Here is a 24,695-nt window from a genome sequence, read left to right on the forward strand (position 1 = left end):
CACCTGTTGGTAAAATTATGAAGTATTACGAAACTTTATTGTACGAGCGAGGCGAAGCGAGCGTAGCCGCGGCTGAGCAACGAACTGGGCAACTTCGCCAGGTTTCCGTCCTTCGTGAATGAACTACTTCATTTGAACGCTTCACGGCAAAGAGTGAAATGAATGAAGTAGTTCACGGGAATGAACGAGTTCGACCCATCTCTAGTCTGCCCGTCGTCGCCTCCGTTGGGATGCAGCCGGCGGTGTCCGCGCGTGGCGCTGCGGCCAGTGCCAAGGGCGGCCGCTGTCGCCATTGTTCCGGAGAAATCAGCCCCCCACGGCGTCATCGCTGGCTCGCCGCCGGCTGCCGCATATTTTTCGGGAAATGGACGGCCCAGTGGGGGGACGCCGGCGCCGGCGTCGGCGTCGCCAGGCTACAAAAGGCCTGCCGCCGGGCGACGGCCCGCAGGCAGCCCGCGTGTCGCAGACGCACAGCTCGACGTCACTCCCCTGACATGGCACCCTCCAGGACCGCGGTGAGTCGCCGCGCTTCCGCAGGCTGTGTCCTTCGCTTCGCAGTGCAGTACGTTTAAAATCGTACAGTGTTTGCCGTAGCGGTGCTTGTTACGATCGGCGATGTGAAAAAAGGAACTGATGATACGAGTGTTTGCTCTGTAGCTACAATGACGTAGTAATGATAACTGCTACTATTCTCTTCGTCAATGTGACACAAGACAGTGCCCCCGTTGATGTGGAAAGTGAACGTTACTTGTGAACTTGTGAAACAGACAAAAGTGTTGCGATTAATAATTTGAATGATCATGGAACTTTCGGTTATGTTTGCATTTCATAATTTAAAAAGAATTTCGGTGGTGATATCAATGCACATGACCAGAAGGCCACATGTTAAACAAAGTTTCTGTATGAAACTTCCTGGCAGATTAAAACTGTGTGCCCGACCGAGACTCGAACTCGGGACCTTTGCCTTTCGCGGGCAAGTGCTCTACCATCTGAGCTACCGAAGCACGACTCAGGTCCGGTACTCACAGCTTTACTTCTGCCAGTACCCCGTCTCCTACCTTCCAAACTTTACAGAAGCTCTCCTGCGAACCTTGCAGAACTAGCACTCCTGAAAGAAAGGATATTGCGGAGACATGGCTTAGCCACAGCCTGGGGGATGTTTCCAGAAGCTGTGAGTACCGGACGTGAGTCGTGCTTCGGTAGCTCAGATGGTAGAGCACTTGCCCGCGAAAGGCAAAGGTCCCGAGTTCGAGTCTCGGTCGGGCACACAGTTTTAATCTGCCAGGAAGTTTCATATCAGCGCACACTCCGCTGCAGAGTGAAAATCTCATTCTGGAAAGTTTCTGTATGTTTATTGTACCACACCATTAGAAAGGAAGAGTCAGGAGCACTGCTCTAATAAAATTAAAAAAATCACACATCACAAACGAATTGTCCAATTGTCAGTTGTCCAAATGGGACGGGAATTGGTAGATGTGTTGTGTATGCAAAGACAAACAATTTCTTAGAATTGCAGAAAAATTTATTCAAGAGAAAGACCTTCACGAACTGAGCAAGTCAATAATGCGTTGGTACACCTCTAGCCCCTTATATATATATATATATATATATATATATATATATATATATATATATATATGGTGTGGGTTCCTGTAGTCATGTCCTAGTTCATGAACCACGGACAACGTATGAGTGGCCAAGTAAGTGGTCCCGACAGTCGGGATACCAGTTACTTTGGAATAAGGCTGGGCATCTCGGACATATTCTGAGTCGTGGTCACCTTTGTGCTCATACGGCAAAGACTACCAAATCCACCGGTTAGTCCCTCAACCGTTAGGGGTAAAACTCAATGGGACTCGGGGCAAGTAAGGTTAGCAACCTGCTTCCCTGGTACTTTAAATACGATGCTGGCAAAAATCAGAGCAAAATGCCTCGGACCTTTGGAGGTGATGGAGTCCCACCTCTAACTGACAACCCAGGGACTCCTAAGATACGACTTGGCAAACAAATGGTAATGAGATGGGGAGCTATTAATATCAATGGGGGCTACTTTGGGAAGAAGGTAGAGCTGGCAGAGGCTGCAGGTAAGATGGGGTTGGACGTTTTAGCTGTTAGTGACATTCGGGTAAGGGGCGAGAAAGAAGAGGAAGTGGGAGAATACAAGGTCTACCTGTCAGGAGTCAAAGCAAGAATAGCACAATGGGGTGTAGCGCTTTACATCAGGAAAGAAATGGAACCCAGCAATAAGGTATGTAAACGAACGACTGATGTGGATAGATGTGACAGTGTCTAGCAAGAAAATTAGGGTTGTGTCAGTATATTCGCATTGTGAAGGGACAGATCAAGGTAAGATGGATAGTTTTTATGACACACTCAGTGATGTAGTTGTTAGAGTAAAGGACAAGGACAGTGTTCTGCTCGTGGGTGATTTTAATGCCAGGATTGGAAATCGAACAGAAGGGTATGGAAAGGTTATGGGTAAATTTGGAGAGGATTTGGAGGCCAACAGGAACAGGAAACAACTCTTGAATTTCTGTGCCAGTATAAGCTTAATAATTACAAACTCCTTTTTTAAACATACGAACATTCAACGGTATACTTGGGAAGGCAGGGGAACCACATCCGTCATTGACTGTATAATAACAGATCAGGAATTCAGGAAGGCTGTGAGGGACACACGTGTATTCAGGGGATTCTTCAGTGACACTGATCACTGTTGAATCTGCAGTGAAATTGGTATTGTGAGGCCGAAAGTGCAGGGGGTCAGGTCCGTATGTAGGAGGATAAGAGTGGAGGAACTTCTGTATAAGGAAATCAGGCACAAGTACATAACAGTGATCTCAGAAAGGTACCAGTTAGTTGAATGTACTCAATTACAGTCATTGGAAAAGGAATGGACAAGGTACAGGGACACAGAACTAGAAGTGGCTAAAGATTGTCTTGGAACAGTAGTGTGTAAAGGTAGGATGAAGCAAAACAGCTTGGTGGAATGACACAGTCAAGGCAGCCTGTAAAAGGAAAAAGAAGGCGTATCAAAAATGGCTACATACTCGAACTCAGGTAGACAGAGAAAGTTATGTTGAAGAAAGAAACAAAGCCAAACAGATAATTGCAGAATCCAAGAAGAAATCTTGGGAAGACTTTGGAAATAGGTTGGAGACATTGGGTCAAGGTGCTGGAAAACCATTCTGGAGTGTAATTAGCGGTCTTCGAAAGGGAGGTAAGAAGGAAATGATAAGTATTTTGGACAGGTCAGGAAAACTGCTGGTGAATCCTGTTGATGCCTTGGGCAGATGGAGAGAATATTTTGAAGAGTTGCTGAATGTAGGTGAAAATACGATCAGTAACGTTTCAGACTTCGATGTACAATGGGATAGAAATGATGATGGAAATAGGATCACATTTGAGGAAGTGGAGAAAATGGTCAATAGATTGCAGTACAATAAAGCGTCTGGGGTGGATGAAATTAAGTCGGAACTCATCAAATACAGTGGAATGTCAGGTCTTAAATGGCTACACAGGATAATTGAAATGGCATGGGAGTCGGGACAGGTTCCATCAGACTGGACGAAAGCAGTAATCATACCAATCTTTAAATATGGAAACAGAAAAGATTGTTACAACTACAGAGGTATCTCTTTAATCAGCGTTGTGGGTAAAATCTTCTCAGATATTGTTGAAAGGAAAGTGCGAGTATTAGTTGAGGACCAATTGGATGAAAATCAGTGTGGGTTTAGGCCTCTTAGAGGTTGTCAGGAACAGATCTTTAGCTTACGGCAAATAATGGAGAAGTGTTACGAGTGGAACAGGGAATTGTATCTATGCTTTATAGATCTAGAAAAGGCATATGACCGTGTTCCTAGGAGGAAGTTATTGTCTGTTCTACGAGATTATGGATTAAGAGGCAAACTTTTACAAGCAATTAAAAGTCTTTACACATATAGTCAGGCAGCAGTCAGAGTTGACGGTAAATTGAGTTCATGCTTCAGAGTAGTTTCAGGGGTAACACAAGGCTGCAACCTGTCTCCACTGTTGTTCATATTGTTTATGGATCATATGTTGAAAATAATAGACTGGCTGGGTGAGATTAAGATATGTGAAAACAAAATAAGCAGTCTCGCATATGCGGATGATTTAGTTGTGATGGCAGATTCGATTGAAAATTTGCAAAGTAATATTTCAGAGCTAGATCAGAAATGTAAGGACTATGGTATGAAGATTAGCATCTCCAAAACGAAAGTAATGTCAGTGGGAAAGAGATGTAAACGGATTGAGTGCCAAATAGGAGGAACAAAGTTAGAACAGGTGGACGGTTTCAAGTACTTAGGATGCATATTCTCACAGGATGGCAACATAGTGAAAGAAATGGAAACGAGGTGTAGCAAAGCTAATGCAGTGAGCGCTCAGCTACGATCTACTCTCTTCTGCAAGAAGAAGGAAGTCAGTACCAAGACTAAGTTATCTGTGTACCGTTCAATCTTTCGACCAACTTTGTTGTATGGGAGCGAAAGCTGGGTGGATTCAGGTTACCTTATCAATAAGGTTGAGGTTACGAATATGAAAGTAGCTAGGATGATTGCAGGTACTAGTAGATGGGAACAATGGCAGGAGGGTGTCCAGAATGAGCAAATCAAAGAAAAACTGGGAGTGAACTCTATAGATGTAGCAGTCAGGGCGAACAGGCTTAGATGGTGGGGTCATGTTCCACGCATGGGAGAAGCAAGGTTACCCAAGAGACTCATGGGTTCAGTAGTAGAGGGTAGGAGGAGTCGGGATAGACCAAGGAGAAGGTACCTGGATTCGGTTAAGAATGATTTTGAAGTAATAGGCTTAACATCAGGAGAGGCACCAACGGTAGCACTGAATAGGGGATCATGGAGGAATTTTATGAGGGGCGATATGCTCCAGACTGAACGCTGAAAGGCATAATCAGTCTTAAATTATAGAGGGAAACATTCCACGTGGGAAAAACATATCTAATAACAAAGGTGATGTAACTTACCAAACGAAAGCCTTGGTATGTTGATAGAGGCACTAACAAACACAAACACACACACAAAATTCAAGCTTTCGCAACCCACGGTTGCTTCATCAGGAAAGAGGGAAGGAGAGGGAAAGGCGAAAGGATGTGGGTTTTAAGGGAGAGGGTAAGGAGTCATTCCAATCCTGGGAGCGGAAAGACTTACCTTAGGGGGAAAAGGGACAGGTATACTCTCGCACACACACATATCCATCCGCACATATACAGACACAAAGCAGACATATATAAAGGCAAAGAGTTTGGGCAGAGATGTAGTACAGTAGTACAGATGTAGACATCTCTGCCCAAACTCTTTGCCTTTATAAATGTCTGCTTTGTGTCTGTATATGTGCGGATGGATATGTGTGTGTGCGAGAGTATACCTGTCCCTTTTCCCCCAAAGGTAAGTCTTTCCCGTCCTGGGATTGGAATGACTCCTTACCCTCTCCCTTAAAACCCCCATCCTTTCGTCTTTCCCTCTCCTTCCCTCTTTCCTGATGAAACAACCGTGGGTTGCGAAAGCTTGAATTTTGTGTGTGTGTTTGTGTTTGTTAGTGTCTCTATCAACATACCAACGATTTCGTTTGTTAAGTTATTAAAATGGCTCTAAGCACTATGGGACTTAACACATGAGGTCATCAGTCCCCTAGACTTAGAACTAGCCGGCCGGAGTGGCCGTGCGGTTCTAGGCGCTACAGTCTGGAACCGAGCGACCGCTACGGTCGCAGGTTCAAATCCTGCCTCGGGCATGGATGTGTGTGATGTCCTTAGGTTAGTTAGGTTTAATTAGTTCTAAGTTCTAGGCGACTGATGACCTCAGAAGTTAAGTTTTGAACTTAGAACTACTTAAACCTAACTAACCTAATGGCATCACACACATCCATGCCCGAGACAGGAGGTTCGAGTCCTCCCTCGGGTTTGGGTGTGTGTGTCGTTCTTAGCACAATATAGTTTAAGTAGTGTGTAAGTCGAGGGACCGATGACCACAGTAGTTTGGTCCCTTAGGAATTCACACAAATTTGAACATAAACTCCTCCCGAACAGGCTATGGAGGCCTAACCCTTATGCAAGCAGTTATTCGGCTTGACATTGATTGACAGAGTTGTTGGACGTCCTCCTGAGGGATATGGGCTCAAATGCTGTAAAACTGTGACGTTAGAGAGTAAAAAGTCCGGTCTGGTTGGAGGGCCCTGCTCATTATGTTCCAGACGTTCTCGTCTAGCAAAGGATCTGGTGACCATGATGGCCAAGGTAGAGTTTCGAAAGCACGAAGACAAACAGTAGAAACGCTCGTAGTTTGTGGGCGGCGATTATGTTGCTGAAATAATGCCCAGGATGGCTTGCATGAAGGGCAGCAAAACGAGGCGTAATATATCGTCGACGAATCTCTGTGCTGTGAAAGGTGTCGCAGTTGACAACCAAACGGCTCCTACTATGAAAGGATATGACACCCCATGTTGTTGGGCCATTGGACGAAGACAGTCAGGTTGGTATCCTACCTGTGTCCCTCTCACCTGCAGACCTTACTTTGGTATGGAGTCTCACTGACTGGAGGAGAATTGCTTTCAATGAAGAGTCTCTCTTCAAACAGCCCCAAGGACCAGAGAAAACGGGTCTGGAGACAACCAAGACACCGGAGATATACCAACCTGTTTGTCGCCCGCCATACACCCAGACGAGCTGGACTGATGGTCTCGGATGCATTTTCTTTTCGCAACTGGACCTCTTTCGTTGGCAACCGCGGCATCCTTACGCCACAGCGGTACGTTGACGATATTCTACGCTCCTTTTTGCTGGCATTCATGGGAAGTCATCCTTGGCTTCATTTCAGCAAGATAATCCAGCACACAGCGACAGTTTCTACTGCTTCTATTCATAGTTGGCAAACCCTACCTCGGCCAGCAAGGTCACCGGATCTCTGCCCTGTTGATAACTTTTGAAGCATTAGGGTAGGGCCCTCCAACCATCTCGGGATTTTGACGATCTAACGGGCAGCTTGGAAAGAATTTGGCAAGATATCCATCAGGAGGCCATCCAATAAATGTATCATCAAAGGCAAGCATCATAACTGCGTGCAAAAGGCCAGAGGTGGACCAACGCGTTACTGACTTACTGCATTTGTGAAGCTGTTTCTCTTCACTAAAGCTTCCACGTTTGCTAAAATTATAATCACTTGTTTATCCGTACATATACACCGCATCTACCGATACCCATCCGATTCGAAAAAATCCTTAGTGGTGCCTCGGTTTATTTTTTTTATTTTTATTTTTTTTTCGTCTTCAGTTAAGCTCTTTGGTCCACTTTGAGCATCAGTTATGGAAAGACGTTTGATTTACGTTCTTCTCCAACACAAGAGCTTTGTCTGCGCTTTTAAAATATAGCTGTATACAAACAATTGGATAGCAAAATTGTGGATTTATTGGACAAAGATAAGTTTATCTTCGGAAATGGTAAACTCTAGCCCAGCTCAAATCTAACCTAGAGTTAGCAATCCAAGGACATCGAAAGACTAAAATCAAGATACCTCTCAGTATTAGTGGACCTGGCAAGGCGTTGAACAACATAACGTGATATAAAATACTGTAATTCAGGGACTAAAGAGGATGAAGTCCCTAACAGGCGCGTGTGTACGCAATATTAACAAAAACAGTCTGCAAGTGTGGTGTTTAGCGTCACCGCCTCTACCCTTTGGGGTGCTGGGTACGATTCCCGGTTGGGTGGCAGATTTTCTTCGCTCCGTGACTGAGTGTTTTTGTTGTCCTAATCATTTCATTTCACATTCATCGACATGCAAATGGCCGAAGTGGCGTACAATAGGAAGACTTGAACCAGGCAGTTGAACATTACAGACGAGGTCTCCCAGCCAAAGATGCATACGATCATTTCATTTTTTCTACAAAAACCAAATGCGTATGCTGGAAGTCTAAAGACGTCACGGAAAGACATCTTTGTTTTCAGGAAGAAAGAGGCTGCAGCTTCTCGCTACGGTAATTTACACTTGTAGTAGGTCTACGCCATAGAACCAAGGTAAACCAAAATTTCAGCAAATGCAACATGAGTGAAAAAGGAATTATCACCAATGCTAAGTTTGGCTAATTAAATTGATAACAAAAAATTTGAAATAATTGCTCGAGATAAGAACGGATTGTGCGTTAAGGATAAACAAATTTGATTAAGAACCCTCAAAAAGAAAGAAAGGTTTAGGTTTTAGTGGCTAGTCGAAGACGTTGAAGAGAAAGGACACAAAGCGTGAAGGAACTATCCCGGGATTCACCTTACTTTGTTTTGGATATCACAGAAAACCAAACCATAGTTGGTCGGATGAGTATTTGAAACTTCCTCGTCCCGAATGCGACGGTAATGTCTTACCTACGATCCTACTTCAAACAAACAAACAGCTGAAGGCTCGTAGAAAGGTTTATAAAAGTTAACTAAAATAGGCAGTGCACAGTAGAAGAAGTCAGAGATGAGAAGTTTCCTGTCTGTATAGAAAGACTAGATCAGGTGGCCGAAACAAGACGCTTAGCAGAAGCTGATTGTGTTGGGACCTTTTCTGATCATGTTTAATGCTAATGGTCTAGCAGGCCTTATTAATAGCAAGCTCAAAAATTTTGCGTATGACGTTGTTATTTATAATGAAGCACTATCTGAGAAAACTTCAAAGGGCACGGCCGACTTCCTTCCCTATCCTTCCCTAATCCGATAGGACCCATGACCTCACTGTTGGGTCCCCCCCCCCCTCCTCCCCCCCCCCCACCCTACTCCATCCCCAAAATCAATCAACCAACCAAAAAGCTTGCCGGCCGCTGTGGTCAAACAGTTCTAGATGCTTCAGTCCGGAATCGCGCGACTGCTACGGTCATATGTTCGAATCCTGCCTCGGCCATGGATGTGTGTGATGTCCTTAGGTTTAAGTAGTTGTAAGTGTAGGGGACTGAACACCTCAGATGTTAAGTCCCATAGTGCTCAGAACCATTTGAACCAAAAAGCTTGAGCAACTCTTCAGGTAGATCATCATAAGTTAACATAGCACCTTCGCTTCATTGGTAGGATTTTGCTGTGGGTAAAAATTTATAACTGGATCTTTTTGTGGAACAATAGACTTAAGACAGAAGCAATCAGAAGCTTTCGAGACTACCCTATTTCGTTAGTAAATAAATTATGTCCCCCAATCAAACAGTGATCACTGATGGAGATTTATCATTCACCAACTGATTTGTGTAAATGTGTAATTAAATGACAGAAGATTAGGGTTTAACGTCCCGTCGACGACTAAGACATTGCAGACTGAGAAAAATCTAAAATTGGGGAAGGGTGGGGGAGGGAAAACGACGTCCCCTTTCAACGAAACCGGACAATACCCCCCCGAAACCGGACAATACCCCCCTGATGGGCCACCTGAAAGAATGGCAATAGCGCTGGCTCTAGAATCTTCCTGATGTATAGGTTAATGTTTTATTGAGGATAGATTACTCAACGGATTTTGCATTCAAAAATTGCACTTTGATGTTGGTTATTCGTGTGTGTGTGTGTGTGTGTGTGTGTGTGTGTGTGTGTGTTTTATGCCACATATAAGGAGGTAGTTCCACACATAGTGTAGTAAAAGGAGACCCTAAACCAACCGAAATACGAAGGCGTGGCAAGTTTACTTCAAGAAAAAGTAAACAACTATAACTCACTGGTTCGAACTCACTCGGTCGAACTCACTCTATGGGCGTACTACGCGTCTGATGACTAAGAGACATACTGGCTCTTTCTTTTTTGTGCAAATATCGTTAGCCTGCTTCAAAGCGCATGAGCTAAACATAACAGTGATATTGTCCACCACATAATGGAAAACGCTACTGGAACTTTCAGTAATGTTTTCGCTGCAGTCTCAATTATTTACTATCGGTATAATGTTCTACATATCCTTTGACCTCAGATTCACTTTGATACTGTATTATGAGCAGTTTTAAACAGCAACATAAGCTGTATTGTGGATGTGATTGGGGTAATGAAGGCACAATTATTATTAAGCAATGTTACCATTCGTTCACAATTATATTATTGAAAACAATTTCTAAAATACTATGTAAAAAACTTCCAAAACACATAATTTAAAATTATTACATTCATTACGGGAAAAACTTTGCTGGTTCACGTTTAGTAATAATATGCAAAACAACAGCACCAAAACTGTTCCACGAGAGAATTAGTAATAGCTGCAGTTCAAAGAACAGTGGAATTAAATCAAACTTCGAAGGTATGTTATAAAATCTCATAATCAAGAACTGAGTTCTGGCTCAGAATACTAAAAGTCCTCAATTAGAGAATAAATAAACCAGTGAAATCCTGACCTAAGACACAAAAGATACCATCACAATTAAATAAGAACTGAAAACCTGCTTCCTTGCATACAAATGTGTCATTTAACTTAACAGAACAATATCAAATACGTTTCATAACAAGAAACTAATACAGCTTAAACCATTCAGAAAACTTAATGACCAAAACCTTATTAATTTAAGAAACAATGTTTTACTAACATCAACACCAATCTACTGCAAAGGTTTCCCATAACACAAGTTGCAATGACGGTGATCAATGTGAGCAGGCTCATGGGGCTAATAATCATGTATGTGCGACTGCCTGTGAGTAGGTAGTCTGCAACAGGCTACAAAGTCTCCAAAATACAACTCCTATCTAAGCGAAATCATGGCGTTATACCAAAGGAATACATAATTGGCACCAAGGAACTGTTAGCTGCACACTCCAAGTCATGAGAGCTGCCCATGCACTCCAGGCACAGTCGTCCTGGGAACCAAACACCTGCAGCCGGACCGTTCTTCAAACGTTCGGCAGATCTCTCTCTCTCTCTCTCTCTCTCTCTCTCTCTCTCTCACTCGAGCCTTCAGCCGCCTATCACCACTCGGCTCCACCCGCTTCTTGTCCTGCTTGTTCCGCTGCTCCTCAACGGACGCAGGTCAGACTTCTCGGAACAAAGACAACACCGAATGGCTCGTCCCATGTGCACTCGGTGTCGCCATCCGTATGTTGTCAGCCAGCAGCAGCCCGAGGCACTGGCTCCGTACTCCAGTTGTTCCATGTTCGCCGTAAGACTCCAGCAACAGATTACTCCGGTTATGAGACAGCAGCTGCCGATCGTATTTCCAGGCGCTCGCTTCAAGCTCCAACCAGTCAGATGCCCGACACAAGACTCAGGGATCAACCCCTTGATAACCAGAACAGCACCGGATTGCTCGTAGGGTGCACTCAGCGCCTCCACCTATCTGCTGTTAGCTAGTACCGAGCGAGGTGGCGCAGTGGTTAGCACACTGGACTCGCATTCGCGAGGACGGCGGTTCAATCCCGAGTCCGGCCATCCTGATTTAGGTTTTTCGTGATTTCCCTAAATCGCTCCAGGCAAATGGCGGGATGGTTCCTTTGAAAGGGCACGGCCGACTTCCTTCCCCGTCTTTCCCTAATCCGATGAGACAAATGACTTCGTAGTTTGGTCTCTTCCCCCAAACAACCCAAACCCAAACTCTGCCAGCCAGTAAATGCCCATCTTCCCAGGCTCTGGCTTCAAGCTCCAACCAGTCAGCTGCCAAACGTAAGAGTCAGGGACCAACCTCTTAGGAATCAAATCAACACTACGTGATGCGCCGCTGGTGCATTTTACAACCGTCACGTCTTTGTCAGCCAACAGTCTCCTATCGTATCCCCAGGCGCTGGTTACCTGTTCCGGCTGGTTCATAGCCGCACACAAGAATCTTAAACCATTCTGCGCTCGCCCTCTCGTCGACAACGGCGTCGCAAACGGCGGTTGTATTCACACTCCCCGCTCCCTGTGCCGTAGCGAGCAGACACATCCAACCTTGCCGCAACCTGGCGATTGGGGCGGTATAGCTCAAGCCATGCTTTGTGGCTGTTAATTTTTACAAACCTTAATGGATACACAGGGGAAACGAATCATTTCATTTGCAATGCCTCTCGAAGGCAAGTTCCTGGGCTCGAGTGCCAGTTTGGATCTTAGTTGTAATCTGTCAGCAAGTTTCAAATGCCGCGTGGGGTAGCCATACGATGTGAGGGGTAGTTGTAATCTGTCAGCAAGTTTCAAAAGCCGCGTGGGGTAGCCATACGGTGTGAGGGGTCTTGTCACGATTTGCGGGGTTCCCCCAGGAGGAGGTTCGAGTCCTCCCTCGGCCATGTGTGTGTGTGTGTGTGTGTGTGTGTGTGTGTGTGTGTGTGTGTGTGTGTGTGTGTGTGTGTGTGTGTTGGCCATAGCGTAAGTCAGTTTAAGTTAGTTTATTTAGTGTGTACGCCTAGAGACCTGTGACTTCAGCAGTTTCGCCCCATAGCCCTTACCAGAAATTTCCTATGTCCAAGTTTCAAAACAACGATCACTCAACTGTAAAGTGATACATTCTTGTAACAATCCCCTAGGCTGTGGATAAGCCATTTCTCCATAATATCTTTTCGTAGAGAAGTGCTATTCCAGCAACGTCTGCAGTACAGATTGTGTGAAGTCTCGAAAGTGGGAGAGAGATACTGACGTGTAGCTGTGAGGGAGGATCGTCAGTCGTGCCTGGATATAGTAGTCAATAGCAACATTGTTCGCGAAAGACCAAGATGCTGCTGGTTAGAATCGCAGTCCACCAAACAGTTTTATTGTTCCAGTAGGATTACAAACTCTGCTACAGAATGATTCTTTCAAAAAACATTTCAATTGGAGAGCTAGGAATGGGGGATTATTCATACCATTCAAAAACACCTTAAGAAACTACTCGTGGTGAATAAACCCTATCCAATTAGCTGCAGCCCTAACCCCCACATTCTCTAAGATAGAGGATCCACCACCCCACTCGGCTACCCCATTATTTTTTGTCTGGCTATGAAGAGTATTGACATTTCCGCTCTTCCAACCAATGTTTTGTGTAGGTTATCTTTAGCTGTTTGCAAACACCAAAACCAGATATGTCCTTCTAAATACTCCTAATTCGGAAATCTCTTGCCATAATCACGTTTCGCTGGGTTCTAACAGGGAAAACAATCAACGTCTTTACCGGAATAACACATCAATCAGTCCACCTAACCAATTATGGGTAGGAATGAAAGTGTAAGGGGATAAAAGAGAAATGAATGAGAACATAATGGTCTCTCATTTGTATCATTTGTATCATAGACGAACGTTACAAGAAAGTGAACACTTCTGTTACAGCACTGTGTCGTATGACATGTTTTATTTGCATTAACGTAGAATTCAGTTCTTCAACAACTCTGCAGGAACTGAGATTCGACGGAATACATACAGAGCAAACACATATTCCGAAAGGGAGATATCCACATTACTTATCACTTCCTGTGCAGTCTGCCGCGAAGTGGTCCGACTGAAAACGTTCTTATGCCTATAAGATTGCGAATTACTGTGATTCGTCAACTAGGCCACTAATCTGTCAGGAGAATTTTGATTTTCTAGCTATTGTGAGTGAGTTAGGCCTACTTAACATTAATTGGAAAAGGGAGGAAATAGACCGTTATAAATCTTCTCTACATAGGCCGCGCAATGATAACTGTTACTTTTTAGTGAGGACATTGAAAACGACACGACCGATTTCCCTTTCCATACTTCCTCAATACGAGCTTGTGCTCCGCCTTTAGTAGCCTCGCCTTTGAGGCGACGGTAAACCAATCTCCCTTCTTTTGCTGTTACAGCAGATCTCTCAGGTTTCGACAAGAACTGTGCAGTTTTATTCCTCAATATTTCTCCAGTTGACCTAGTATTCTATCTACAGTACTATGACCTTAATGTGAACTATTCTGTTCCATCACTTGTCCAGAAGGTTGATTGCTCTAGGCGTAACGTGATGATCTACTGGTATCTGCTCACACAGCTCAGCTCTGAGACTGCTACTGAACATGGATTTCCGTACGTGAATGTTGTTCATAAATGTCACCGAAGGAAACGACCCTTTATCCAAGTACATGCACCACGTGACGCTTAATGAAAACGTGAATTATAGGCATTATATGCATTGGCTTAAGCAATTACGCCATGATTACGTGTTTGAATTCAATTATTTCATTATCATCTTTTCATCTGTCGTTTTGGAATACAACTAGAGACGAGATCTGGGAAACAGACCACTACTTCGGTATACCGTGTCCAAGCTTCACGTAGCCCTCAGAAGCCTTTACGTCGTTACGAGGCGTTCATAGTGTTTGCTAACTGCATGTATAGCTCTGGACGCTCTAGGTCCAGACTGGCAGTACTGTTCGGTAAGACAGGCCATTTTTTATTGGCTTTCGAGCCATTCAGACGCCTCAATAGCAGCGACGGTACAGAAATAATGACAACACACACCCAGTCCGCGAGCGAAGAAAACCTCCGAGCCGGCTGGGAATCGAACCCGGGTCCATTCGCTTTGCAACCCGTCACGCTGACAACTCAGCTACCAAGACGAACGAATCCTTCCTCTACCACCCTTCAGGCGGCAGTCGCGAAGACGGTGTTGGACCCCAGACCTCCCTGCACCCCTCTCCACCACGACTAAAGAAAGTACGACGCCGTACCTGACTTAATCGTCTGTTGTTACAGTTGCTGACGCTGCTGCTGGGTCTGACCGCGCTTGCTGCCGTGTGGGCCGAGCCGTCGGGACCCCTACAGTAAGTGACGTCTCTAAACAGAGCACTACAAGACAATAAGCTTCTCTGAATAACAAATGCCCAAAATGAGTGTCCTGCTAGTCAAGTTAATCATGGTCACTCAGAGATAGCTAGGGTAGGGGGATAATACCAAGAAGACAGAACGCGCACAGGGAGTCCGTGTGTAAGAATTTTTATTAGGACTGTGATGTTCCCGTGGAACTCCTAGGAGGAATTACGTCCTTCAGACACTTTTTCTTCGAATGCGTTCCGTTAAGAGTCGGAACAGATATGAATTTTCTCCTTTCCAGTTATGTGAGGTCTGCCAGTGAATTGAATACTATTTTCCATCCCTAATCTGTAGAAAGTGAAGAAGAATTACATGATCTGCTGAATGGAATGGACTGTCTAATGAGTACGGAATATGGATTGAGAGTAAATAGAAGAAAGACGAAAGTAATGAGAAGTAGCAGAAATGAGAAGAGCGAGAAACTTAGCATCAGGATTGATGGTCACGAAGTAGATGAAGTTAAGGAATTCTGTTACGTAGGTAGCAAAATAACCAATGACGGACGGAGCAAGGACGACACCAAAAGCAGGCTAGCACTGGCTAAAAGGGCATTTCTGGCCAAGAGAAGTCTATTAATATCAAATACTGGCCTTAATTTGAGGAAGAAATTTCTGAGAATGTACGTCTGGAGTACAGGATTCTGTGGTAGTGAAACATGGACTGTGGGAAAACCGAAGCGGAAGAGAATCGAAGCATTTGAGAAGTGGTGCTACGGACAAATTTTGAAAATTAGCGGGACTGATAAGGTAAGGAATGAGGAGGTTCTGTGCAGAATCGGAGAGAAAAGGAACAAATAGAAAACACTGACAAGGGGAAGGAATATGATGATGGGACATCTGTTAAGGCATCAGGGACTGTCTTCCGTGGTACTAGAGGGAGCTGTAGAGAGCAAAAACTGTGGAGGAAGACAGATTTTGGAATACATCCAGCAGATAAATGAGAATGTAGGTTGCAAGTGATACTTTGTAATGAATAGGTAGGCACAGGAGAGAAATTCATGGCGGGCCGCATCAAACCACTCAGAAAACTGATGAATGAAAGAAAAAATCTGTAGAATACAAAACTAATTAGAGTGTAGTTATGGTTAATTCTTGTTTCTATACCGCAGAAGTTGAAAGAGGTTGGAATACTCTAATCGAAAAACAGCCGAAGTCGGCTTCCGTTGTCTGCAGGCAGCGTCGCTACTTCGATGAAGAAGTGTTGGACTCTGGCAGCGACATCAATTTGGGCTTTCATTTTCGCACTTCTTCGAGTGCCACGAATACGTAATGGATAAGGAATGGTAATATGGAAATCAGTTACCGCACGGTATATACAGGGTGTATCAGTAACACTCTTACAAAATTTTGGGGGCTCATTCTTCCAATTAAAAGAAGAAAATACGTACCGACCAAATATTCGAAACTCATTGGTTTTTGAGTTGTTGATGAAAGAAGGTTACACAAATTTCTTAAGTGAAACACTCAAAATAATTATCAAAATGTTTTCTGTTTGCTTCGACATAAGCACTCGCCTATACATGTAGATACGAGTAGATGTAAACAGTCTTGGTGCAGTCTGCAGCAGCAGCAATTTCAGGTTATTGTGTGAACTGGATTTGTAGGTGAGCGTTGGGCAGGTCTGTGTGTTTTTCTAGCAAGTCGTACAGATGTTGTCTACACGATTCTTACTCAACACACATTTCCAGGCTTGCTACGGAAGTACCCCTGCAAATGAGAGGAATTATTTAGCTTATCAATGATGGGGCTGCTGCAAGATACATTCGGATAATATTAGCCGCATGGGTGACGGATGGATTGGCAGACAGGAACCAGTTCCCCGACCTCAGTCTTTTGAATTATCTGAGAGGCCAGCCCCAGCAACTGGTTCTTACAGGCAACATAAATAATGCAGGGGCACTTCATCATGTGCCTTGGAAGCCTGCGAAAGCAGTCGACCCCATCGAGGGGTGTCAGAAAGTGTGCGGCACTCTTTGATTCGACGACTTTATGCATATGTAAAAGGAAGTGGAGGACATTTTGGACATTTGTTAAATGTTTACGATTTAGAAGCCTTGTATAATATTACTCCACCAGTACCATTCGTTTAATCTTAAACCCTGTTGCTTTATTTATTTCCAGCTATTTGTTTAAACTGTAACTACCGGAAGTTACATTGTTATATGTCTGTTAGTTATTGCTCAGTGCTGTACTGAGTAGAACGTTGTGTCGCACAGTTTACGGACTTCGAGCGCAGAGCACTGAGTAAGTCCTCTGAGCTCGCTGGTGATACATCGCGTCCTGTACTCGTCCACCGCGGCACTCAGGGCCACAGCACAAAGTAATAACACCTGATGATTGGCATTTAAGAATCAGAAACAGGTCGTGTTTTAACTACTGAAAAATAAAAAGAACCTTACTACTGAAGTGGTGTCAACCTCTTCTATAATGCTCAGTTGCGGATGTTTCTCCGGCAGGATATTTTATCTTCTCGAACGGCGTTACTTATAATCCGTCTTGATTGCAAAATTTTTTTATTCATATGACCGGTTTCGGTTCATCCAGAACCATCTTCAGATCTGATATTTCGGTTATTCCTGTAACCGAAATATCTTCTCGAACGGCGTTACTTATAATCCGTCTTGATTGCAAAATTTTTTTTATTCATATGACCGGTTTCGGTTCATCCAGAACCACCTTCAGATCTGATATTTCGGTTATTCCTGTAACCGAAATATCACATCTGAAGATGGTTCTGGATGAACCGAAACCGGTCATATGAATAAAAAAATTTTGCAATCAAGACGGATTATAAGTAACATTGTACAATCACTGATTGCTGCTATTCCATCAGACATTATGTCTGTTTTTGCATAATTCTCGAACGGCTCCTTGATCTGCGACCAAGGAGCGAATTTCTATCGTCGAGTAACTGAGAGTTCCGACCGTTGTTTACAGGATTTGGTGACTATGTGTAACAGTAGTGTCTTTTACCTGTATCACTACAGGATTAATATAGCAGTGAATAAAAGTTAGTTGGCTTGGCATAATAATGTGTAAAATTCTTTTTGAAGTCTCCTCGCACATGAAAGTATAGTTTTATCACACTCGGTAAGTGCCTTTGGAGTAATAGAAGCTGGGTAAAGGGTTACATAATACGTATGGCAACACAAACCACCCATTACATTAGTAGGAATTTTGAAGATATATTTATTGCATTAATCTGACGAACATAGAGACTAAGAGTTTGCGATGAGTAACTTACATAACTTATGAGAAATTACATGTGGGACAGAGCTGTGTTGCAGTATTATAGGAAACTTATATGCAGTTTTAAGTCTATCATTACATCAACAGGTATAAGGAACACACTAAGTTCAGACTATGTGCTTGAACGGCCTGGTGACATGACTGGATATTGTGTTATGAGCCAGAAGTCAGTTAGGAATATTTTGTTTTAAAAAGAACAGGCAGCCAGATGTGGGACCCATTAGCAAAGCAAGGTGCAGGTATATGGCATTTGACTTCCATCTAGGTAACTGAAGGTTTTAATTCCCTCTTATTTCATAGAAAAAGAATAAAAAGATTGCCCGATGGCTCCGAGAATCGATACACATGTATGTGAAATCAATGCAGGGGAAGACCTTCTAGCAGTTCTTGGAAGCAAACAATGGGGAATAGACACATTGAAACAATATTTGTTTTAGTTTATATATTTGTGCAGTTTACTTCCTTTTCAATAAATTTAATTTTATTTGGGTACCTTGCCGAGGGTCGAAAGATTTTGTCAGATATTTTCTAAATTCTATATTTTTGGTTTGTAGCTCGTTAATAAGTGAATTGGGTGGACAGGGGAATCAGAAGAAGTATACTCTAAGAAACGGTCTCAATTCAGCTCGTAAGTACGATTAGGACAGCAGCCATCACTTGGGTGGCAAACGTGTGCTTTGTGCACTGTCGGTTTTGAGTCTTTCTTCACTTGTGCTCACGGACCGCATGATTTATTCTTGTTTACGAACAGATTTCTTGGCTGCACAGTATTGACCATCGTATGAATTACAGTAATTCATTTCTCCTTGATCAGTTTTCTTTGACTTTCACCTTCGATATTACCATGCTGTCACACTCATTTACGTATTGGGACGCGATAAAGCGCTATTTATGAACATCTCATGTAAGACAGTGCTTCAATGTTGCAGCCAACACTTCATCGTGCGCGTACCGTACCCGATCCACACGGTGCACCACCACAAGATCCACAAGGTGCCCGTGCACCACTACTTCCACGCGCTGCACCACCACCACGTCCACCCCCTGGCTGTCCCAGTGCCGCCGCCTGCGCTTGTTGAGCATCAGTTCGTCCACTACTGATGGCCCCCACAGGTACGTCTTCGTTATTCTCTTTTGTGTTAAAATGCAGATTAACTGACAAGCAACGAGGAAATGCTTTGAAAATTCTCATCTCAGCAGCAAAACTAGTCGCTTTAGAGTAATGCGTGTCTTCACTGGAGGAACGCCCTAAAGTGATTTTACTGGAAGGCTCTAGAAAGAAGAAAATAGTCGAAACCTTTTTTTAAAGAGATCTGTATGCCGTGATACTACAACATTAATTACTCTATCTGATCGAATGCACCCGGACACCTACTAGCGGACATTAATATAGGATGTATCCATTGTTTGCTTTTATGACGGCTTGAACTCTGCTAGAGAAATTTTCAGTGTGGTGTACGGAATGTCCGTGGAAGAATGGCAGCCCATTCTTCCTGAAGAGCCGAAAGCAGAGAAGTCAGTACTGTTGAACACTGGTTTCCAGAGGGAGATAGACGTTCTAACTGACCCCAAAGATATTCTGTTGGGTTCAGATAGGGAATTAGGGCCGATCATTCCGTTTCAGGAACGTTATTGTCCACAAAAATCGCCACATAGATGCTGCTATGTTACTTTATGACAGGCTGCATCATCAAGCTGATACAAACATCGTCTCCGAATTATTGTTATGCTGTATGAAGTAGGAGACAGTCCAGTACCTTATAATACTTTTCAGATTTCCGCGCCTAGTATGCCCTGTAACCTTATTCCATTTTTAAATGATAATAATCGCTTTAAATGTACTGTAATCTCAATCTAAAAAAAATGGTTCTGGGCCTTATGGGACTTAACATCTGAGTTCATCAGTCTCCTAGAACTTAGAACTACTTAAACCTAACCCCGAAAGTTAAAGTTTTCGCGAAATGTGGAAACATTTTCCAAGTTGCAACAAGGGCATGTACCCAGGAACAAAAATTAGGTTGAAATTTAAAAGCGTTGCAATCGAGAAACTCGTGTCAGTACTGTATTTAATAGTCTATCTGTTATATTATTGGTCCGCTATATGACAATAATCAGCAAGTCAAATCAAAAGAAGCAGAAGTATTATTAAAAATCGGTTACAAGTTGAATGCATTATGACATACAAGCTACTGGAGACTACCACAAATTTCCATTTTCAAGACATGTATAGTTGTTAAGACTTAACAACAAAAACTACAGAAAATGGCAGAAATTGCTTGTGGCAGGCTCTAGTGGTCATTTCTTCATGTGAGGCTAAAGTCAATCACTAGAACCGAAGTACCGAATAAAAACCAGTATGTGTGCGTGCCAAGGTCACCAGCATCTAGGTACAACCCTCTCCGATACAGGATGCTGTAAAATGTACTCGTATCCTTCCGCATTTAACGTATTCTTATGTGCAATGATGGGACTACACCTAAATTACGAAAAATGCCCCCATACCACAACACCATCTCCTCCGCACCATACTGTTGGCACTATAAGTGATGGCAAGTAACGTTTCCCAAGCGTTCGCCAAACCCAAATCCTTCCATCAGATTACCACACGCTATAGCGTGATTCATCACTCGTTTACAGTAATCTACTGTTCAGAGAGGTAGCTCTTTACACCACCTTCATTATCCCTTAGTACTGACTACAGGCATAAGCAGCTTATAACAATTCTCGCACCATTGTACCACATTCTTGTAATTCCATACATAATATGTGTGGTAGCTGAACTGCTGGCAGCAGTTTGGAAATCAACAATGATTTCTTCTGCTGATTCCATGCGATTTTTATACAGCCACCCTCGGCTAGCTCGACAGCCCTGTCCGTGAGTACATGAGGTCGGCCTGGTCTTGTTTTGGGGTAGTTCCTTGGCTTTTCCACTCCATAATCACATCATGAGCAAGCGACGTGGGCAACTTTAGAAAGATCGAAATGTCCCTGATGGATATGTTATTCGGGCGACATCCAATGATCTAGTTCGTAGTCACTGAGCTGTCCTGGCAAACCCATTCTGCTGAAACTGCATATCTACTGACAACACAATACATCCAGCACTGGTGAGTCCACTTCTCGTGATGTCTGTAGGTCAATTCCGCATTACATAGGTGTGTACGGGTAGTGTCGATCATATAGTGTAGCATTACACACTTAAACGTGTTGGGAAAATATAAAAACACGGCGAGAAACAGCATGCTTGAACATAAATGCATATGCCAGCCAACGCTACAGGTTGCGCTGTTGTATTTGAACTCGAACAGCATCTGTGCAATGACCTCGATTCGTTGCAAGTACCAGTGACGATCAGAACAGTGTTGCTTGTAGTTGTGAGTGTGTTATGTCGGAGCTAAGTGAACTCTAACGTGGGAAAACTGTTCGTGCTCCTATAGTGGATGCTTCCGTAACGAGGGTAACCGAATTGTTTGATGTTTCAAGAGACACCGTATCGAAGATTTATACCGCATTGAGGGAGAGCGGAAAGACATCAGCCGCCAAGTCACAACACGGAAGAAAGTGTGTGTTGAATGATCGTAACAGATGGTGACTGAAGAGGACTGTGACGAAAAGTTAGAGGACGACAGTTGTAAAAGTCTGGAGCCTTGAATGTCGCTCTCACGAACCCTGTCAGCATCAAAACAACATGAACGGAGCTTCATAAGCAGGGAATTGGAGGACGAGATGGAATTCGACAACCATTCATCAGTGTTGCGAATGCCTGTAACAGGGAAACGTACTGCCAAAGTTATAAAACCTGGACTATGGAGTAATGAAGGAAAGTTATTTGGTCTGATGAGTCTTGTTTGACACTTTTTCCAACTTCTGACCGGGTTTACGTCCCAAGAGTAAAAAATGGTGGGGGTTCGGTCACGATTGGGGTAGTCATATCGTGATATTCCATGGGTCGCATGGCTATGCCAAGGATTATGTGATCATTTTGACTACCAGATCCTTCCAATGGTTTGTTCCTCAATGATGATGCTGTACTCCAAGACGACACGGCCCATGTTCACACCGCTCGCATCGCGCAGAACTGGTTTTGAGAGCACTAAGATAAACTGAGATGGGTATCCGTGGTCAGGGGTAGCGTCTTTGATTCATAAACAAAACGTCTTCGGTCCCGGGTTCGATCCCCGCCACTGCCTAAATTTTGATAAATGATCAGCATTGGCGGCCGAAGACTTCCGGCATAAGAAGTCAGCCTCATTCTGCCAACGGCCTTGTCAAAGAGGGCGGAGGAGCGGATAGAGGTTCAGGGCACTCTCTTGTCCTAGGAGTGGGAAATTGCCCCTAAAGGCGGAAGAATCAGCAATGATCAACGACATGAGGATGCAGAAGGCAATGGAAACCACTGCATTAAAGACACGTAACGTGTATCCACAGGACATGTGGCCTGTAATTGAAGAAGTGTCATGATGATCTCTCCATTGGCAAAAGATTCCGGAATAGTCCCCCACTCGGATCTCCGGGAGGGGACTGCTAAGGGGGAGGTTACCATGAGAAAAAGATTGAATAATCTACGAAAGGATAACGTTCTACGAGTCGGGGCGTGGAATGTCAGAAGCTTGAACGTGGTAGGGAAACTAGAAAATCTGAAAAGGGAAATGCAAAGGCTCAATCTAGATTTAGTAGGGGTCAGTGAAGTGAAGTGGGAGGAAGACAAGGATTTCTGGTCAGATGAGTATCGGGTAATATCAACAGCAGCAGAAAATGGTATAACAGGTGTAGGATTCGTTATCAATAGGAAGGTAGGGCAGAGGGTGTGTTACTGTGAACAGTTCAGTGACCGGGTTGTTCTAATCAGAATCTACAGCAGGCCAACACCGACAACGATAGTTCAGCTATACATGCTGACGTCGCAAGCTGAAGATGGACAACTAGAGAAAGTGTATGAGGATATTGAAAGGGTAATACAGTATGTAAAGGGGGACGAAAATCTAATAGTCATGGGCGACTGGAATGCAGTTGTAGGCGAAGGAGTAGAAGAAAAGGTTACAGGAGAATATGGGCTTGGGACAAGGAATGAAAGAGGAGAAAGACTAATTGAGTTCTGTAACAAGTTTCAGCTAGTAATAGCGAATACCCTGTTCAAGAATCACAAGAGGAGGAGGTATACTTGGAAAAGGCCGGGAGATACGGGAAGATTTCAATTAGATTACATCATGGTCAGACAGAGATTCCGAAATCAGATACTGGATTGTAAGGCGTACCCAGGAGCAGATATAGACTCAGATCACAATATAGTAGTGATGAAGAGTAGGCTGAAGTTCAAGACATTAGTCAGGAAGAATCAATATGCAAAGAAGTGGGATACGGAAGTACTAAGGAATGACGAGATACGTTTGAAGTTCTCTAACGCTATAGATACAGCAATAAGGAATAGCGCAGTAGGCAGTACAGTTGAAGAGGAATGGACATCTCTAAAAAGGGCCATCACAGAAGTTGGGAAGAAAACATAGGTACAAAGAAGGTAGCTGCGAAGAAACCATGGGTAACAGAAGAAATACTTCAGTTGATTGATGAAAGGAGGAAGTACAAACATGTTCCGGGAAAATCAGGAATACAGAAATACAAGTCGCTGAGGAATGAAATAAATAGGAAGTGCAGGGAAGCTAAGACGAAATGGCTGCAGGAAAAAATGTGAAGACATCGAAAAAGATATGATTGTCGGAAGGACAGACTCAGCATACAGGAAAGTCAAAACAACCTTTGGTGACATTAAAAGCAACGGTGGTAACATTAAGAGTGCAACGGGAATTCCACTGTTAAATGCAGAGGAGAGAGCAGATAGGTGGAAAGAATACATTGAAAGCCTCTATGAGGGTGAAGATTTGTCTGATATGATAGAAGAAGAAACAGGAGTCGATTTAGAAGAGATAGGGGATCATGTATTAGAATCGGTATTTAAAAGAGCTTTGGAGGACTTACGGTCAAATAAGGCAGAAGGGATAGATAACATTCCATCAGAATTTCTAAAATCACTGAGGGAAGTGGCAACAAAACGGCTATTCACGTTGGTGTGTAGAATATATGAGTCAGGCGATATACCATCTGACTTTTGGAAAAGCATCATCCACACAATTCCGAAGACGGCAAGAGCTGACAAGTGCGAGAATTATCGTACAATCAGCTTAACAGCTCATACATCGAAGCAGCTTACAAGAATAATATACAGAAGAATGGAAAAGAAAATTGAGAATGCGCTAGGTGACGATCAGTTTGGCTTTAGGAAAAGTAAAGGGACGAGAGAGGCAATTCTGACGTTACGGCTAATAATGGAAGCAAGGCTAAAGAGAAATTAAGACACTTTCAAAGGATTTGTCGACCTGGAAAAAGCGTTCGACAATATAAAATGGTGCAAGCTGCTCGAGATTCTGAAAATGTAGGGGTAAGCTATAGGGAGAGACGGGTCATATACAATATGTACAACAACCAAGAGGGAATAATAAGAGTGGACGATCAAGAACGAAGTGCTCATATTAAGAAGGGTGTAAGACAAGGCTGTAGCCTTTCGCCCCTACTCTTCAATCTGTACATCGAGGAAGCAATGATGGAAATAAAAGAAAGGTTCAGGAGTGGAATTAAAATACATGGTGAAAGGATATAAATGATACGATTCGCTGATGACATTGCTACCCTGAGTGAAAGTGAAGAAGAATTAAATGATCTGCTGAACGGAATCAAC

The 24,695-nt window shown here is 43.5% G+C and overlaps 1 protein-coding gene across 1 annotated transcript in view; it reads left to right on the top strand.

The window, feature by feature from the left end:
* Nucleotides 1-434: 434 nt before the first annotated feature.
* LOC126188987 (putative uncharacterized protein DDB_G0287191) overlaps nt 435-24,695 on the top strand; it is a 33,519-nt gene continuing 9,258 nt past the window's right edge. Inside the window, exons 1-3 of the mRNA XM_049930780.1 lie at nt 435-515; nt 14,601-14,668; nt 18,895-19,078. Of these exons, the coding sequence (XP_049786737.1) occupies nt 495-515; nt 14,601-14,668; nt 18,895-19,066 (261 nt within the window). The 5' untranslated portion in view covers nt 435-494 and the 3' untranslated portion in view covers nt 19,067-19,078. The remainder of the gene's footprint in view (nt 516-14,600; nt 14,669-18,894; nt 19,079-24,695) is intronic.

Source organism: Schistocerca cancellata, chromosome 5 (genome assembly GCF_023864275.1).
Source record: "Schistocerca cancellata isolate TAMUIC-IGC-003103 chromosome 5, iqSchCanc2.1, whole genome shotgun sequence".
In the NCBI taxonomy this organism is placed as follows: Eukaryota; Metazoa; Arthropoda; class Insecta; order Orthoptera; family Acrididae; genus Schistocerca; species Schistocerca cancellata.